The 18211-nt window shown below is 40.3% G+C and overlaps 2 protein-coding genes across 17 annotated transcripts in view; one reads left to right on the top strand and one right to left on the bottom strand.

Annotated features, from left to right (window-relative positions):
* Positions 1-5331, bottom strand: part of LOC129859890 (dystonin-like) — a 189332-nt gene extending 184001 nt beyond the window's left edge. For 8 of the 14 annotated variants that reach the window (XM_055930163.1, XM_055930154.1, XM_055930197.1 and 5 more), the window contains exons 1-3: positions 4996-5278; positions 4519-4553; positions 2828-3016 (exon numbers count right to left, since the gene is read on the bottom strand). In XM_055930163.1, the coding sequence (XP_055786138.1) occupies positions 2828-3016; positions 4519-4553; positions 4996-5176 (405 nt within the window). In that variant the 5' untranslated portion in view covers positions 5177-5278. Of the gene's footprint in view, positions 1-2827; positions 3017-4518; positions 4554-4995 lie in introns of all 14 variants that reach the window. The other 6 variants (XM_055930113.1, XM_055930129.1, XM_055930172.1 and 3 more) reach the window with 2 other exon arrangements.
* Positions 5332-5375: 44 nt separating this feature from the next.
* LOC129859962 (E3 SUMO-protein ligase ZNF451-like) lies at positions 5376-15987 on the top strand. 3 transcript variants are annotated; one of them, XM_055930262.1, is made up of 14 exons: positions 5376-5476; positions 5868-5954; positions 6488-6547; positions 6829-6912; positions 7049-7162; positions 7299-7407; positions 7569-7704; positions 7799-7925; positions 10417-10573; positions 10978-11125; positions 13287-14845; positions 14948-15025; positions 15176-15253; positions 15696-15987. In XM_055930262.1, exons 3-14 carry the CDS (start codon positions 6497-6499, stop codon positions 15734-15736), a joined length of 2682 nt encoding a protein of 893 aa, XP_055786237.1. In that variant the 5' UTR covers positions 5376-5476; positions 5868-5954; positions 6488-6496; the 3' UTR covers positions 15737-15987. The 3 variants fall into 3 exon arrangements, with proteins under 3 accessions (XP_055786237.1, XP_055786229.1, XP_055786220.1); XM_055930254.1 differs by lacking the exon at positions 5376-5476 and adding an exon at positions 15441-15468 and having other exon boundaries at positions 5841-5954; XM_055930245.1 differs by lacking the exon at positions 5376-5476 and having other exon boundaries at positions 5841-5954.
* Positions 15988-18211: the final 2224 nt, after the last annotated feature.

The raw sequence follows: 18211 nt of genomic DNA, 5'->3' as shown, positions 1-18211 counted from the left end.
CCCAGCATGGATTGTGACTATTTACTGTGGCCTGAGGATCTATCAACAAAGCATTCTCTTGTTCAATGGTGAGCACAAACGTGCTTGAAATTATACAAACAATGCATGATATGACTTAAATATAATGATCCATGAACTTTGGCTGTGCATTTATTGCATTTGAGTGAACATCAATACCCTCCAAATATCAATACCACTTCATGGTTTTAGACTACTGAGTCATGGTCATATCATATTGTAGTGAAATCAGGGGGTTGCCCTGACCAGGATTCGAACCCAGGTCCAGCGACTTTCAAGCCAACACCTTAACTGTTAATGGGGTCGCTAGGTGTTAGGTTAAAGTAACTGTCCAGTGAAAATCTCACTTTTAAAATATCATATTCTGTTAACTCATACCTAAACAATGGAGTTGACTCATCCTATATTCATAAGTGGCCAAAGCATAATTTGGGGAAAAAAACACTTCAAAAACCACACCTCAAACTGGTATCTCAAACAGATTGCTTAGAAAAAAATGCTTGCTATTTCCTCATGGAGGATAATGTCATCATCCTGAGGAGGATAAGCTGGCCAATCAGCAGTCTACTGACATTAATATTTTTAAGGCTGTGGCTGCAGAGCCTGACTTTTCCCAGACTAGAGCTTATGAGCATGTGCAGATCGCGTTCTATACTTTACACACAGTCACTGCTCTAGCTATAGAGAAAAGGCAACTCTTACAAATGGTAGACTTACCAATTTAATAAAGTTAGATCAAAGCTGAATCTATGTTTCCATGATCACATAATGATCGTATTCTACATAACTGAACCGAATATAAAAGCATACTATAACATTACTGTAAGACAAAAACACCACTGCATTTTTCTCTCGTGGGGGCAATACACAACAGCGTGCGCCACAAGGCAAAATACTTGACTATGCTACAGTTGGTTAACACCATCTGCTCTAAAATTCGCTCACTGTACATCATTCAAAACAACACTGTAGGCTACTTCGAAACAACACTGTATAACAAGAAGATCTAAATGCATATCCCCATGAAACTGATTGAGATCAAATGGTTGGTATGCAAATGCTGCATGAAAGTTTTACTGGTAAAACCTGAAGAATTATCATTCATGATTGACAGTTGGAAATGTGAAGGGAAGACCACAACCATGTGTGTTAAGTAGAGGTAAAGAAACAGATGCGTAGACCGTGATCCGCACATGCGCAGTAACTTCGGGACCTTTAGTCCAGGAAAAAAAGGTTTGGGAAAAAAGGTCTGGGAAAAGTTGGATCAGCAGCCACTCCATATATTTTTAATGACCGCTATAAGGCCACACCACTATTGTTGGGGTACGCCCGCACCATTCCAACACAGAAAAGCTGCCTTTTAACATACTTAATTGCCATTTATTGGAAGGGAAACTATTTCACTCATAATTGAATTAATAATAGGCCATATTTCATAGAAATCTGGAAAGACTGGACAGTTACTTAAAGGTCGCTACAATGCTTCGGCCCATATTATCTTTATTGTGACCATAGTGTTAGGAGAAACCCACCACCTCAAACAAAGCATAACTAAACACTTGTTTTAGGAGATTGACAAGCCCGCCCGCCACATACTTGGTGAGTCACCACTCATACTCAACTTGCTTTTTTCTCGGTTACGTCAATAGCGTTGAGTATTGGTAGTAACGTTCTCCATATACCTTCCTACAAGACTACAACACCCAGAATTATGTCAGGAACAGGACAATAAAAATTGCATTGATGTGATGGGTTAATATTTGCTTTCATACTTTCTTATGTGTGAATTGAAAAAGTCCCATCGCAATTTAGAATAATTATTAAAAAATTGTTCAATGGTAGTCTATTGCTATTACCATACATTGAATAATAAATTAAGAATCAATATATTTCTTGAGAACTTGAGGATACAAGAGAAAAGGATCCATCAGTAAATGTCCATGTTTACAAAAACCAAACATTATACATTTGGGAAAAGAAACATTCAAATTGACATTGATGATCTATTGCAAATAGGTCTACACAATTGTTTTATTTATTCTAGAGGTAATTGTAATATTGGCCATTTGAAACAATGTAATCATAACACAACGAGGTCTATACATTGTTTCAGTAACTTCATGATACTCAGTTGTAACTTGAAAGTCCATACTGAGCTAGATTTATCCAAAGTAAACTAAGAAAATGTAGACACCCAAAAGTACATATGAACCAACCTTCATTTTCTAGCACTCATGCTGTTTTCTCCCCAGTAGCCTAATGAGTTTGGCATATGGTGAGGTTTAAGGGTTGTAGCCTACAACTGAGATGATTGTTAATATAAACAATCGAGAATAATTCAGTTGCAGCAACATTATGGCATGGTATATGTCAAATGTTTGTTTGATGCATGTGTCAACATGCAAAATGACAACATGGGCAATATCAAGAAATTGAATACATTTTAAGGCTTCAACTTTAACATTTGTCAGTGTTCATAAAATGTCAAGCTGCAATAGCTTTTCGAATAACAGCGTACCAAGGCATGATGTGGTACAGAAGGCCAAACTATTGAAGGAAAACTGGCGCTTAAAAACCATCCATTGCATCGATGTCAATGGGGATTACGCGAGCATTTTAAATTGTTTACAATTTTAAATGGATAATTAATTTAAGGAAACATATCATCGATGTAGCCTATACTTGTCAATTGAAAAATATAAAATAAATCGCCCTAGTGTTAATTGACCATGCAGATTTAATTTAGAATAGATAGCATAAATGACTATGGCTGCTGGATTTAGGCTATATTACCCAATAATATACCTACGCGTTTGCGTGTTGGGGTGACTTGTACTGAGTGATAGAAGTCTGGAAGGACTCTCTTCTTCACTTTTCGTTTTCTCACAGTTGTGGACGAGTCACTTTGATGCTCACTCTCGGGAATTTCGACAAGAGGCTTTTCCTCTGCAACTCGAGCGCGCGCCCTCCTGGCATGGCGCGGGCTGTGCCTGAAGCCCTGTAAAAACATGGCACATCATGTCCAAAAGGAGAGAGAAAAATATGCTGAAATCGTTTAATATGCTTGAGACATATAACTATTTGGATGATCAATATATTATTATGAATCATACTGACACATATTGCAATTAATGGATGAAACTGGGGTTTTGTATAGCTACAGGATCTAATAGTATAATCCTGTAATTAAGTACACTGAACAAAAATATAAATGCAATATGTAAAGTGTTGGTCTCATGTTTCATGAGCTGAAATAAAATATCCCAAAAATGTTCCATTTGTACAAAATGCTTATTTCTCTTAAATTTTGTGCACACATTTGTTTACATCTCTGTTTGTGATAATTTATCCTTTGCCAAGACAATGCATCCACCTGACAGGTGTGGCATATCAAGAAGCTGATTAAGCTGCATAATCATTACACAGGTGTACCTTGTGCTGGGGGCAATAAAAGGCCACTCTAAAATGTGCAGTTTTGTCACACAACACAATCCCACAGATGTCTCAAGTTGAGGGAGTGTGCAATTGGCACACTGACTGCAGGAATGTCCATCAGAACGGTTGCCAGAGAATTTAATGTTAATTTCTCTACCAGAAACATTGTTTTAGAGAATTTGGCAGTACATCCAACCGGCCTCACAACCGCAGACCATGTGTAACCAAGCCAGCCCAGGACCTCCACATCCGGCTTCCTCACCTGCGGGATTGTCTGATACCAACCACCCAGACAGCTGATGAAACTGTGGGTTTGCACAACTGAAGAATTTCTGCACAAACTGTCAGAAACAGTCTCAGGGAAGCTCATCTGTGTGCTTGTCATCACGGCCCCATGTCGCAAGGATCTGTACACAACTCCTGGAAGCTGCACATTTCCCAGTTCTTCCATGGCCTGCATGCTCACTAGACATGTCACCCATTGAGGATGTTTGGGATGCTTTGGATCAATGTATATGACAGCATATTCCAGTTCCCGCCAATATCTAGCAACTTCGAACAGCCATTGAAGAGGAGTGGGACAACATTCCACAGGCCACAATTAACAGCCTGATCAACTCTATGAGAAGGAGATGTGTCACGCTGCATGAGGCAAATAGCAGTCACACCAGATACTGACTGTAACTCAGTAAAATCTTTGAAATTGTTGCATGTTGCGTTTATATTTTTGTTCAGTGTAGTTGGTTTTTAATGTACAATTTGTTTTAGCCTATATAGGCATATTTTGTCATTTTTGATTACAATGTGGATAATTTTTTTCAGAATTACAGTCAAACTGCAGAAAATGCAGAATCAGTCACTTTATTTATTGATCACACATGCGCAATGCGCATAACACTAGTCTAACAATAGCACACCAACAAATCCAAAAAGTATACCGGTAAAGTATAATAAAAGTAACACAGAGCATCATTATACTTCCTTCACAATCTTGTATTTGGATAAATAAAAAATGTCTACTTACTGACCTTGACAGAAGTAATAGCCTAACCAATGATTGATTACCTCTGATCGAAAATGATGCGTCCGGAGACCAGCTTCTAGGACAAATGAAAATATTTTCTAACACTCGGATACCTTCAAACACACCACATATGAGGCCTGTTGTCTATGGCTATATTTAGGATATCATAATGATATAATAGGATACCATTAGACAAATTAATACTGTGTACGTTACAGTACACCTGTGAATAAGGTGGACAAGATACATTTGGACACTGACAGTAGCCTAATAGATGATTTCATCCTCAAGGCTATGCACATAGCAGTCTAAACTGTAGCCTATAGGCTATGTTTATCTGCTGAAAATAATGGCAATTCAAGTGTGTCAAACCGCTAAAAATAGCACATGGTACAGTTTAGGTTATAACCTATTTAACAGGTTATCGTGTGAAAATGCTTGAACATATTACAGACATGCCACGCATTTGGTTTGGTGGATTAGCCGCACTGCTTGGAGATGCTGACGCCTCTACTCACCGCGACTCCTTGAGCGCCCTGAAAGCACGGATTTAATAGGATGTTTCCCGTTACGAAGCCTCCGATGCCAGCAACAGAAAAAGAGAATTGTTGCAATAGTTCCCACCAATAGCAGCAATAATAACAAGACAACTTGAATACTATACGGTCTTAATAAAACCAAAAACGCCGCAGCAATCATTATAAAACGCGATGTAGGGCAGCGCCACCTCCACACAGATATCCGGCTCCACGTATACTGCCCTAAATGCTGAAAGCGAACGAATATATTGACACAGGATATAGTGAATTTCTCATCGCTGCCAGAAACATGGGCTACGCTACAGACTATTCTACAGTTCTATTGATTTCAATAACGTATTTAAAGCATCAATCCATGACTCAGCCGAAGAGCTTTTTTACAACTCAAGCAGGGGGAGTAAGCATCATGCATCTCTGAGCTCAGCACAGCAAAGATGTTGCAGATGGAAGATATTTGAAGGTGTCAGCCCGGGAATCATGATCCGTCTCTATCATTAACCTGCTTAAATGTATAGTATCCGATACATGATTAGAATACTGTAGGATGAAAAAGGCCATGTAGGCTATAAGGCTAGGCTGTAATAACACATAGGCCTAGTATAGGCCCATTTGTCATGAAATTACTCTGCTAAATAGAAAATTGCTAGTAGTCCAGCTGGCTAAGATAAAGCACATAGGACGTTTTTGACATTGAGTATTTGACATGGAATGAAAATTATGTTCCATAATTTATATTTTTACTAAAATATCAAATGTGTAATTTTTCCCAAGAAAAATAATTGCCTTCATAATTAATGAATTAATGACGAGGACGAATTATTTTTCCACTTTTCCCCACAATGCGGCTGCAGCCCCGCCGTGAGCCTTTCATTAGAACTCCATATCCCAGGAACACCCGCAGGAGATCAACAATCCCGTTTGCGCGAAAACGCAATTTTGTGAGTGTCTGGTCGTGTTTATTATTTTCATAATTTACCTTAACGATAATTAGCTAGCTAGTTATCTATCAAACTAGTTGGCTAGTTACATTGTTTACCGAATATTTGCATTAATTTAGAGATATAGCTACCAGCTTGTTGTGCAAGTACAGTAAGCAAGCTGTCTAACGTGTTTTCTTCCATGTTTCAACTAGCTAGCTAACTAGCTAGTCAGCATAAACTAATTAGCTAGTCAGCATAAGTGTTGGAGCAGTCATTCACACTAGTGCTAGAAGGGATTATAGCTAACTAGTCTTGAACCCACACGCGATGGCAGATTGGAGTAGGCTTGCATGAAAACAAACAATTGTTAAATTGCAGCTAGATAGCGAATGTTAACATTGTAACATTGTAACAATGTAAGTTAGCCATTTGTCATCCGTCCAGCCAGACATAATACTGAAGATGTTGATAGATAATCATTTTGACAACGTTGTTGATTATATGTGCGATTTGGTTGAGTTGTCTGTTTTCTATGTAATTGTTTTCTCCAGATAAAATCAATGTCCTCCCCAATTGGAGCAAATGATGAAGATGAGGTGGAGTTTGTGTCAGTAAGTGATTTGTCATTTGTAGGAACAGGGTTCAAAGGTTTCTCTACTAGCTATGTTGCCATTCACCTTTCCAGGAAAGTTAGAGGTAATAATTAACATTAAACAGTTTCATCCAATGCATTAGTTTAAATGAAATTGACCATAACTTGGTTAGTGTGAGTCAGTATATTTTTATACAACTCTCAAGAAAAAACACCTTTTAAGACAGTGTCCAGAAGAGTCAAGTGTTTGAATGACACAGTATCAGACAGTGTCTCATCCATTTAACTATCTCGTTTTAGGAGGCTCCACTCAGACCTGTACTGGAATGTATTGATTTACTGAGTGATGGGGAAGACGATGGAAGTTTACCCACAGCCGAGACAGTGAGTGTGTCAAGTGAAAGATAATACATTTAATACAAACTGTAATGACATGGAAAGGTGGTTGGAAGACCAGTTCCAAAAAGTTACATGTTATGTATGTAATATGTTTTGTGTACTTTTTTGTATTATTGTTAAGATTGAAGATGAGATTGAGCGACAGAAAGCTCAGGTCACCTCCACTTTGGACAGATTAGCTCGCCAAGTGGCTGTGGCGAAAAAGGAAAGAGCAGAGAAGTGTGAAGCCTTCAAGGTAAGGACACAAATTTCAAACTGGTATGATCATCATATTAGCCATTGCAGCTTGTTGTGTATTTGTCTTTTGTGGGTGCTATTGTCTCTTTTCACAGTTCTTCATATTGGTCATGTCAATGCTTGCCTTATTTCAGGAGAAGCAAATCTCACAAAAGGCTCATGGACGGCAGGAGCTGGCATTTAGTCCCAATGGTAACGCATATGACGCCAAGCGCTGTGTGGATATGTGGTTAAAGATGCCAGGTAATGTAGTCTAGTTAGCCTCGGAAGGCTTTTTTTTTTTTTTACTTCAGATCTGGGCCCGTGTTCAAAACGGATCCTAGATCAGCGCTACAGGCACACATAAAATGTAATTTAATTTTGTAGAAAAGCAGGATCTCAGTCTTACCATTGTCTGTTCTTAGGTGTCAATACTGGAGCTAGCTGGAGACGCAGACAGGTCCCCTTTCCCACCGGTAGCTCATCCACACATACCTGTCCAGTGATCAACTGTGGTCGGGTTTATGACAACGTACCTCTCCTAGAAGGTCACTTGAAAAGGTTAAATTATGAGATTTATATTTCTATAACCATTATACATAATAAACAACCTACTTTTAATTTAGCCCTGAGAACCTTTTTTTTCTGTCTGCAGGTTTGACCACTCTCCTTGTGACCCAACCATCTACCTGAAAGGAAGCCCAACCGAGCTGTTTGCTTGCGTTGCTTGTGGTCTTAATTTTGAAACCAAAGAAGCTTGGAAGGTGCATCAGCAGTCAAAGGTTGGTTATGCCTGTAAAATCAACTACTGTTAGAAATGGCTGCACTTTGAATTGTGTTCAGTCACTGCTGTCATTCAAATGTGCTCTATGCAGTAATTATACCTACCAATAGCCCTAAAGTAAAGGAATCAAATACCATTAGGGAAAAATATAATTTTTGAATGCCGTTTTGGTAGTCCGGTCGACCACCTTCACACAGTAGTGCCTTCCTGTTTGGTTCTCAGTAGGAGGTTGAAAACATAAACAGTGTAACAATACTTCACATTCCTGAAACATATTTTGTTATTGGATGGAGGACCTCAAAATGATCACTAAGTAAATAGTGTTGACATATATCACTACCAAAGCAGTAGAGAGCAGCATTTAGCTGTGACCCAAATAAAAAAAATGGAATGTTATTTTATTTGTCACATGCTTTGTTAACAGGTGTAGACTAACAGTGAAAATTCTTACGGGTCCTTTTCCAGCAATGCAGAGAGAAATATCAAATATAAATAGTGACAAGAGGAATAAATACACAGTGAATAACAAGTACAAATAACAAACATGGCTATATACAGGGAGTACCAGTAGCAAGTCGATTTGAGGTAGCTATGTACATATTGATAGGGGTAAACTGACTAGGCAACAGGATAAATAATAGACTTTGCTGTAGCAGCAGCGTATGTAGTGAGTGTGTGTGTGTGGGTAGAGTACAGTGTATGTGCATATAGTCAGTACAAGTGAGTTGGTGCAAAAAAGGGTCAATGCCGGTAGTCCGGGTAGCCATTTGATTAGCTATTTAGCAGCCTTGTTTAGCAGTCTTATGATTGGGGGTAGAAGCTGTTCAGGGTGTTGTTGGTTCCAGACTACACTGGTCTCGCTTGCCATGCGGTATTAGAGAGAACAGTCCATTGTACATTTTGTGCGACTTTCTCTGGGGGGAGGGGTCCGAATCAGATTTTTGGGGTGGACAACTTACTGATATATCTGCCGATATACTGTTTTACAGCAAGGAACTGAAAAACAGCAATTTTTCCTGAATTTTCATAAATTGCCATCCAAAAGTGTAATTGTCCAATAACTATGGTTCAAATGTTGATTTCATACATTGTGACAAAAATATAAAAGCAACAATTTCAAAGATTTAACTGTGTTACAGTTCATATAAGGAAATTAGTCATTTGAAATCATTTAATTAGGCTCTATTCTATGGATTTCACATGACTGGGCAGGGGTGCAGCCATGGGTGGGCCTTGGAGGGCATAGGCCAACCCACTTGCCAGCCAGGCCAGGCCAGTCAGAATGAGTTTTCCCCCACAAAAGGGCTTTATTACAGACAGAAATACTCCTCAGTTTCATCAGCTGTCCGGGTGGCTGGTCACAGACAATCCCGCAGATGAAGAAGCCGGATGTTGAGGTTCTGGGCTGGCGTGGTAACACATGGTCTGCGGTGGTGAGGCTCGTTGGACGTACTGCCAAATTCTCTAAAATGACGTTGGAGGCAACTTATGGTAGAGAAATTAATATTAAATTCTTTGGCAACAGCTCTGGTGAACATTCCTTCAGTCAGCATGCCAATGTCACAATCCCTCAACTTGATACAAACTTGTTGTATTGTGTGACACAATTGCACATTTTAAAGTGGCTTTGTATTGTCCCCTGCACTAGGTGCCCCGGTGTATTGATCATACTTTTTAATCAGCTTCTTGATATGCCACACCAGACAGGTGGATGGATTATATTGGCAAAGGAGTAATGCTCACTAACGGGGTTGTAAACAAATTTGTGCACAATTTGAGATGTTTTTGTGTATGGAACATTTCTGGAATTTTTTATTTCAGCTCATGAAACATGGGACCAACACTTTACATGTTGCGTTTTATATTTTTATTCAGTGTATGTATGTCACTGTGAGGACGTCGTCATCGATGCACTTATTAACGAAGCCAGTGACTGATGTGGTGAACTCCAATGTTATCGGATGAATCACGGAACATATGTGGTAGCTTCCCGTCCGCTTCGTCATTGAGAGGTCTTAGTGCTAGCATAGGTTTATGGTGGTAAAAAGACAGCTATGAAAAATATTGATAAACTCTCTTGGTAAGTAGTATGGTCTGCAGTTTATCATGAGGTATTCTAACTCAGGCGAGTAAAAACTCCAGACTTCCTTAACATTAGAGATTGCGCACCAGAGACACACCCCTCCCTTTGTCTTACCCGAGTCTGCCTTCCGATCTTGACGATGCATAGAAACACCAGCGAGATGTATATCCATGACCTCGTTCAGCCACGACTGAGAAACAGGATATTACAGTTTCAGGTACTGTTGATGGGATAGTCTCAAACTAGTTTGTTCTTCAGTGATTGCCATACTATTTTGTCTCTTAAACTAAAATAACGATATTTAAGTATTAATTTATTTTCAACCACAGATATTGGATACAGATTTCAATCCAGACAAAGTCTTAAACTTGTACTATGTGTAACAATTCTCTATTATTTTCTTAAGCTGTCCTCCCCTGATGAAGACCATGACCACACTCAGACCTGCCAGCCGATCGTGTGCTTCGCCTGCCCTGCCTGCTATCTCCTCTTTTACATCAGGGACGAGTGCCTCCAGCATATGTCGGCCAAAAACCACTTCTCTCAGTCCATCATCATGAGTGGTAAGCCTCAACTGCCTGTTCCACTGTAAATCATCTTTAGTCATATATATATATATATATATATATCGCCCCGGGTAATTGTATTTAGGCAGGGAGAGCAAATATTTGGGGCATATAGACTTTTTTTTTTTTTTTTAAATATGCAGTTTGTGGCATTTCTATAGAGCAAATATTTTGTGTGAATGAATAGTGCTTGGTTAGGATAACAGCCAATACACTGCTACTAAATAAATAAAATACAATTTTATTTGTCACATGCACCGTTTACAACAGGTGTAGACCTTACCGTGAAATGCTTACAATACAATGCATTTCACGGTATTTCACGGTCAAGAAATAGTTATTTCTTTGTATCCTCCATTGAAATGTGTAACCAGATATTTTGTTCTCTTTCTGGATAAAAGAAACTAAAGGGACAGCATTGCCAGTTCCCTTCCCACGATATGCAAAGAATCGTCTCATTGCTTTGTGTAAGGAAGTTTCATTCAGCGTGAGATGTACGACATGCCAGAAGGGGCTTAACTCACACATGGAAGCACAGGCCCACTTCAAGTAAGTTTATACCGGTATGTGTTATTAGTATAGTTTTAAAGTCAGTATGGTACATGCAATTACATGGTTGTTAAATAGGCAGGTAAAGTGTAATTACAGCGTAGGTACATATTGTTACACACTGATTTATTGTCTTATACACAGACAAACAAAAATAACCATGGACATACATATTTAAAACCTGTCTAGGACATGCGTTCCGCTAGCGGAACCCCTCGACAACATTCCGCTGAAAAGGCAGCGCGGGAAATACAAAATATATTTTTTAAATATGTAACTTTCACACATTAACAAGTCCAATACAGCAAATGAAAGATGAACATCTTGTTAATCTACCCATCGTGTCCGATTTCAAAAATGCTTTACAGCGAAAGCACAACATATGATTATGTTAGATCACCACCAAGTCAAAAAAAGACAGACATTTTTCCAGCCAAAGATAGGAGTCACAAAAAGCAGAAATAGACATAAAATGAATCACTAACCTTTGATGATCTTCATCGGATGACACTCATAGGACTTCATGTTACACAATACATATATGTTTTGTTCAATAAAGTTAATATTTATATTCAAAAACCTCAGTTTACATTGGTGCCATGTTCAGAAATGCCTCCAAAATATTCGGAGAAATTGCAGAGAGCCACGTCAAATAACGTAAATACTCATCATAAACTTTGATGAAAGATACATGTTTTACATAGAATTAATGATACACTTGTTCTTAATGCAACCGCTGTGTCAGATTTCAAAAAAACTTTACGGAAAAAGCAAACCATGCAATAATCTGAGACGGCGCTCAGAAGATTAAAAAGAAATTCCGCAATGTTGGAGTCAACAGAAATCAGAAATTACATTATAAATATTCCTTTACCTTTGATCTTCATCAGAATGCACTCCCAGGAATCCTAGTTCCACAATAAATTGTTGTTTTGTTCGATAATGTCCATTTATTTATGTCCAAGTAGCTACTTTTGTTAGCACGTTTAGTACACATATCCAAACGCTCGTGCAAGTCCAGCCGAACGTCGGACGAAAACTTCAAAAAGTAATATTACAGGTCGAAGAAACTTGTCAAACTAGTATAGAATCAATCTTTAGGATGTTGTTATCATAAATATTCAATAACATTCCAACCGTAGAATTCCTTTGTGTGTAGAGAAGCAATGGAACGCAGGTCGCTATCATGTGAAATGCTCGTGACCAGGACCTGGCTCTTTGCCAGACCACTGACTCAAACAGCTCCCATCCGGCTCCACATCACAGTAGAAGCCTCATTGAAGGTTCTACAGACTGTTGACATCTAGTGGAAGCCGTAGGAAGTGCAAACAGATCCATATCCTACTGTGCATTCAATAGGGACTGAGTTGAAAATCGACCAACCTCAGATATCCCACTTCCTGGTTGGATTTTTCTCAGGTTTTCGCCTGCCATATGAGTTCTGTTTATACTCACAGACATCATTCAAACAGTTTTAGAAACTTCAGAGTGTTTTCTATTCAATAGTAATACTAATATGCATATATTAGCATCTGGGACAGAGTAGGAGGCAGTTCACTCTGGGCATGCTATTCATCCAAAAGTGAAAATGCTGCCCCCTATCCCCAAAAAGTTAACACATCATTGAATATAGAGTGGCACCCTCTTTCCAATAGCTAAAGATCCAAAGCTTCTGCGCATGTGCGGGATTCCCTACTTCACACAGTCAGTCTCTGCTCTACTTGTTCGGCTGCCCAGAGAAAAGGCTACTCAGGTGAATTTCAGTGATGAATGGTGCTCGCTTAATAAAGTTTGATCAAAGCTGAATCAATGACTGCAAGATCCTTTGGCACCGCAGCCTCGGCCTTGATTATAACCCTCACTTCCATCATATGGATAATAGGGCTTTGACGATACCAGTATTGCAATATTCTTCGCATGGCAAAAATGGAAATATGTAATATATTGTGTGCTGTAGCTTGGAAAATAAATAAATGTGACGCTGGATCACAACATAATGATGTTTGTTTCCAACATTCGGGCTGTTTTCCTAAATAAGTTTTGTTGCCTTGCCACGATACTAACAAGTATCACAATATTGGTATCGTTCCGGCCCTAATGGATAGATGATCTAATTTCGTTAATGTTATCTCTGCTTGTTTTTTGTTCCCTTCTGCCTCAGTGTGCAGTGCAGACAGGGCGCTGCCAGGGCTGAGGCAGAGAAAACAGTGGTGCAGGTCATGAAACAACTACAAGTGCTGGGCCAGTGCGCTGTGTGTTGCAAACTGTTCCTCCACCAAGGTGATGTTGAGAGGCATAAAGAATTGAGTCAGCACAATACTGAGGTCAACTGCACCATGGAAAAGGCAATTCTGCACTACAGCAATTTCTATGAAATCCAACACGCCAAGAGGGCTGCAGCGACGTCACGGCCCAAACAGTCAAAAGGTCCTGTAACCCCCTCTCAGAAGAGGGACAAGGAGAGAGGTGATTCTGTTGGATCCCCAGCCAAGCGCCAGAGACGCGGGGGAGCTTTGAATGGCAGCGCTGGGCCCTCAAGGAGTTGCTTGATAGTCGCGTGGTTTTGTGAGTGTGGTCAGCGCTTTTCAGAGGAGGCCATGGCCAGCAAGCACCTTTTCGCTGCCAATCAGATCTTCCATCAATGTGGCGTGTGTGGAAAGCATATGGGAGAGTCGTCCATCACTCGCCTGCACATGAGCCGTTTTCACGGCGGTGCCCACCTCTCAAACTTCCTCTTCCACTGCCGGCTGTGCAAGGTTGACATGCCGCGTCACGAGGACATCCTGTTGCATGTGTCAGAGGCCCACAGTGGACACACTTACTTCAGGGAGAGAGCGGTATCGGACGAGGAGCCTGCTCCCATTCCCTATGCCAAACCCTCCACCAGTGGCAGACCCAGACCAAGCGCCCTCACTGATGTCAGGACTAGAACTACAACTCCCACATCTCCTCCCAAACAGGACGAGAGGTGGATTTGCAGGATGTGTGAGGACATCTTTAACTCGGAGCAAGCTGTGCACAAGCACTGCAGAGATGTGAGCAACCACAGTTTCCAGAGGTTTACCTGTGGCCACTGCCCACAGAAGTACTTCAAGGAGGCCACAGTACGCAGGCACTGTGTGAACGAGCACAGCAACCAAATAGTGATGCGGTACTTCTGCGGGCTCTGTGACAGCATGGAGTATGACACCGAGGGGGAGTTCCAAGAGCACTATAGGGGCCTTCACAGTAAGGACTACTACCGCATGGGTGAGCCTGAGGTTGATAGACCCACTGAGGCCGAAAACTACAACTCCAGTCCATTGGCAACAGCCAGTGAAAGGCATGAATGTCTGTGTCCATGCATGTCATCAGAAAAGGACAAAGATGAAAGGAAGGCTACCTTCACACGATGCATGAAGCGGCTATCCAGTGAAGACGAATGCAGCTACGTGTGTGCACCATGCGACGTCCAGGTGTCCTCCTTTGCCCAGATAAAGACTCATGTCCACTCTCAACACAAAGCCTTGGGGCTAGAGAATACCTTTGACGTGGTGTGTGGATCCTGTCAGGAGAGTCATAAGGATGTTCCCAGTTTCCATAACCACTACCACTCCCAGCACTGCCCTCTGGAGCCTTGCTTGAGCTCCAGGGATGGAGGTGAGAGTCATACGGGGAAGGCAGCAGCTTCCTCTGCTGTCAAGACACTGGTTGCTGTGGAGATCAAACCAGAAGTGAATGGCAAGTCTGCTTTGGACTATCTTCCATGATTCATTTCCACTGCACTGACCTTCCTGCTCTTAGAAAACTGATTTGATTTATTACTGTATTTTTATTTTATAGAGGAGGAGTTTGAAGATGTGAAACATGCCATTGCTATGAACTTGGATGAGGTCAGAGATGACACTGAAGCTCATGGAGGTGATGATTATTTTTTTGTCTTCCCATCTGTTCAATGATTTGGTGAATGACATCTGCCGTAGCCATTATATAGCTATAGAAGGTTTCTTGGAAATTTGGTGTTTTTTAAACAGAGAATCTCTTGTTTTTTGTCAATTTTCCTTGTTTCAGATGAATCTGATGAGGAGATGAAGCGTGCCTTGGCTTTAAGTGTGGAAGAAGCAAGAGAGCCAACTGACTTTGATATTGGTGTGTAACACCTTTACTTATCTTGGTTTATTTGAGGACCTTTTCATTAGTTACATTTGCTTTGACCGTTTGCACGATGCCTTGTTTGAATGGCCAGAAAGGTTCTGTCTGTCAGCTTTGAAGCTGTTGCCCAGGCCATGTAGGTGTAGCAAAATAAAAACAAGATGATACTTCTCTTTTTTACCAGCATTACATGCTTGAAGAATAACCTCAGTGTGAGTATGTCTAATCAAATCATAGTAACATTAAATGCACACTGGGACATTCAGATAGTTGGTGGTTTGTAGTTGCTGTAGAGAACTGTGTGAACACTTTTTGGATGGTTTTGAGATTGTCACAACATTAGACACTGACCAAGTTATGTGCTGCAGTATGTCTTATTGAAGTTGACATTATTTGATATTTGTTCTGTTTCCCCTTCCTCCCCAACGTATCTTCACAGAGATGGAGGAAGCGCTCAAAAGAAGCCTTCTGGAATACTGATCAGCGGATGTTATTTTCTGAGAACCTGTCATTAATTTGGTTTATGGCAATTTATGTTTTTAGTTTTATGTGTAACATATCAGCTACTTTCAACAACACTTCAAGACAGGGTTGTACTGATGTGATTACACAGTAATAACTGTAGTAACAACATTATTTGTGAACTATAAAGATTGAGGCATACCATGTATGCATCTTTATCACATGTTCAGAGCTTTTTATTTAATTTAATAAAGATGTTCATTATTTTCTTTCTCTTTGATGTTAAAATTTCAATCATCACTGGATATTGTCAAATAAATTAGCGATGGTTCCCTCCAAAAAAATGTAACATACTTTTGTGGCACAGTCGATGCCACGCATGGCTACAGGCCAGAAGGTTGAGGGTTCGCCGACCACCACGGACGAGCTAACTCTCCCTGCTTGTTTCATTACATTACAGATCAAAGCCGTCTGCAGACAATGATCAGCTAGGTAGAAATCAGATGTTCAACATTTTGATGCTATATTAATAAATATATCAAATATATGCAACACATTTTCCACTGACAGGTTTCTGTGCCAATGGACCACACTACCAAAAAGGGAAGCAAACTGACTTTGTCGCTTTAATATCAGGGTTTGCATTTTCAACACCACAATAAAATAGACTGTCAATCTCAAACAGAAAATGGGCCTACAATCCTCCTTACCTTGTAGGTCTACTCAGCATCGAAGGCTTGGCTTGACCATCTCTGAATGTCATTACACTTTTCTGTATTTTGTAACAGATGTCTCTCGTCAAATAGCCTCTGCACAGTTCGGAGGCTGAAATTATATTTTGGACAAACGTGCGTAGCTAGCCTACTGGAGACGAAGTAGCCTAATCAAAGCCAAACATTGTGACTGGTTGTATTTATGCCACACATAAAGCATGCCAGCTACTGTGGCTTTCTAAAATTTATAAACTGGAAAGTAGACCCACAACTGACCCAAATGCAATGAAACATTTAAATCACAGGCTATTGTGCTGAGTAGAATTGTGTATTCACTTGAAAACAATGCGATTATTCTTGTCAAAGGCGATATGCTCCTTAACAGGAATGTAAACAAATTTGTGCACAACCTTTTAGAGAAATAAGATTTTTGTGCGTATGGAACATTTCTGGAATCCTTTATTGCCGCTCATGTAACATGGGACCAACACTTTACATGTTGCGTTTATATTTTTGTTCGGAATATATTCCTTCCTCCTACTCCTCCAGCCAAATCACATGTAAACCTTTGCAAATATGAGCAAATTAGCCATTCTATGCAGGATTATGTTATAAAGCTCAGGTGCATTCTGTTTCCATTGATCATCTTTGAGACGTTTCAACAACTTGATTGGAGTCCACCTGTGGTCAATTCAATTGATTGGACATGATTTGGAAAGGCACACACCTGTCTATATAAGGTCCCACAGTTGACAGTGCATGTCAGAGCAAAAACCAGGCTATGAGGTCAAAATAATTGTCTGTATAAGCTCCAAGACAGGATTGTGTCAAGGCACAGATCTGGGGAAGGGTACCAAAAAATCTCTGCAGCATTAAAGGTCCCCAAGAACACTGTCCTCCATAATTCTTAAATGGAAGAAGTTTGGAACCACTAAGACTCTTCCTAGAGCTGGCCATCCGGTCAAACTGAGCAATCGGGGGAGAAGGGCCTTGGTCAGGGAGGTGACCAAGAACCCAATGGTCACTCTGACAGAGCTCTAGAGTTCCTCTGTGGAGATGGGGGAAACTTACAGAAAGATGACCATCTCTGCAGCACTCCGCCAATCAGGCATTTATGGTAGAGTGGCCAGATGGAAGCAACTCCTCAGTAAAAGGCACGACAGCCCGCTTGGAGTTTGCCTAAAGGCTCAGACCATGAGAAACAAGATTCTCTGGTCTGATGAAAGCAAGATTGATCTCTTTGGCCTGAATGCCAAGCATCACGTCTGGAGAAAACCTGGTACCATCCCTATGGCGAAGTATGGTGGTGGCAGCATCATGCTGTAGGGAGGTTTTTCAGCAGCAGGGAGACTAGTCAGGATAGAGGGAAAGATGAACGGAGCAAAGTACAGACAGTGGTGGGAAAAGTACTCAATTATCATACTTGAGTAAAGATACCTTAATAGATAATGACTCGTGAAAGTCACCTAGACAAATACTACTTGAATAAAAGTCTATAAGTATTTGGTTTTAAATATACTTAAGTATCAAAAATAAATGGAATTGTTAAAACGTACTGAAGAATCAATTGTGAAAGTATAAATAATTTCAAATTCCTCATATTAAGCAAACCAGGCAGGACAATTTTCTTGTTTATTTTTATTGACGGTGAGCCAGGGGCACACTCCAACCCTCAGACATAATTTACAAACTAAGCATTTGTGTTTAGTGAGTCCGCCAGATCAGAGGCAGTAGGGATGACTGGGGATGTTCTCTTGATAAGTGTGTGAATTTTCCTGTC

Source organism: Salvelinus fontinalis, chromosome 1, assembly GCF_029448725.1.
Source record: "Salvelinus fontinalis isolate EN_2023a chromosome 1, ASM2944872v1, whole genome shotgun sequence".
Classification (NCBI taxonomy): Eukaryota; Metazoa; Chordata; class Actinopteri; order Salmoniformes; family Salmonidae; genus Salvelinus; species Salvelinus fontinalis.
The sequence above is the reverse complement of the archived record's forward strand: the minus strand, read 5'-3'. Positions and strand labels throughout refer to the sequence as shown.

What these genes read in the sequence shown, in the direction of transcription:
- LOC129859962 (XM_055930245.1), top strand. Translation starts at nt 5,856, where the DNA reads ATGCGGCTGCAGCCCCGCCGTGAGCCTTTCATTAGAACTCCATATCCC. An exon ending in AGAAGTGTGAAGCCTTCAAG is followed by an intron (nt 7,163 to 7,298) that starts GTAAGGACACAA and finishes GCCTTATTTCAG; the next exon opens with GAGAAGCAAATCTCACAAAA. An exon ending in TATGTGGTTAAAGATGCCAG is followed by an intron (nt 7,408 to 7,568) that starts GTAATGTAGTCT and finishes GTCTGTTCTTAG; the next exon opens with GTGTCAATACTGGAGCTAGC.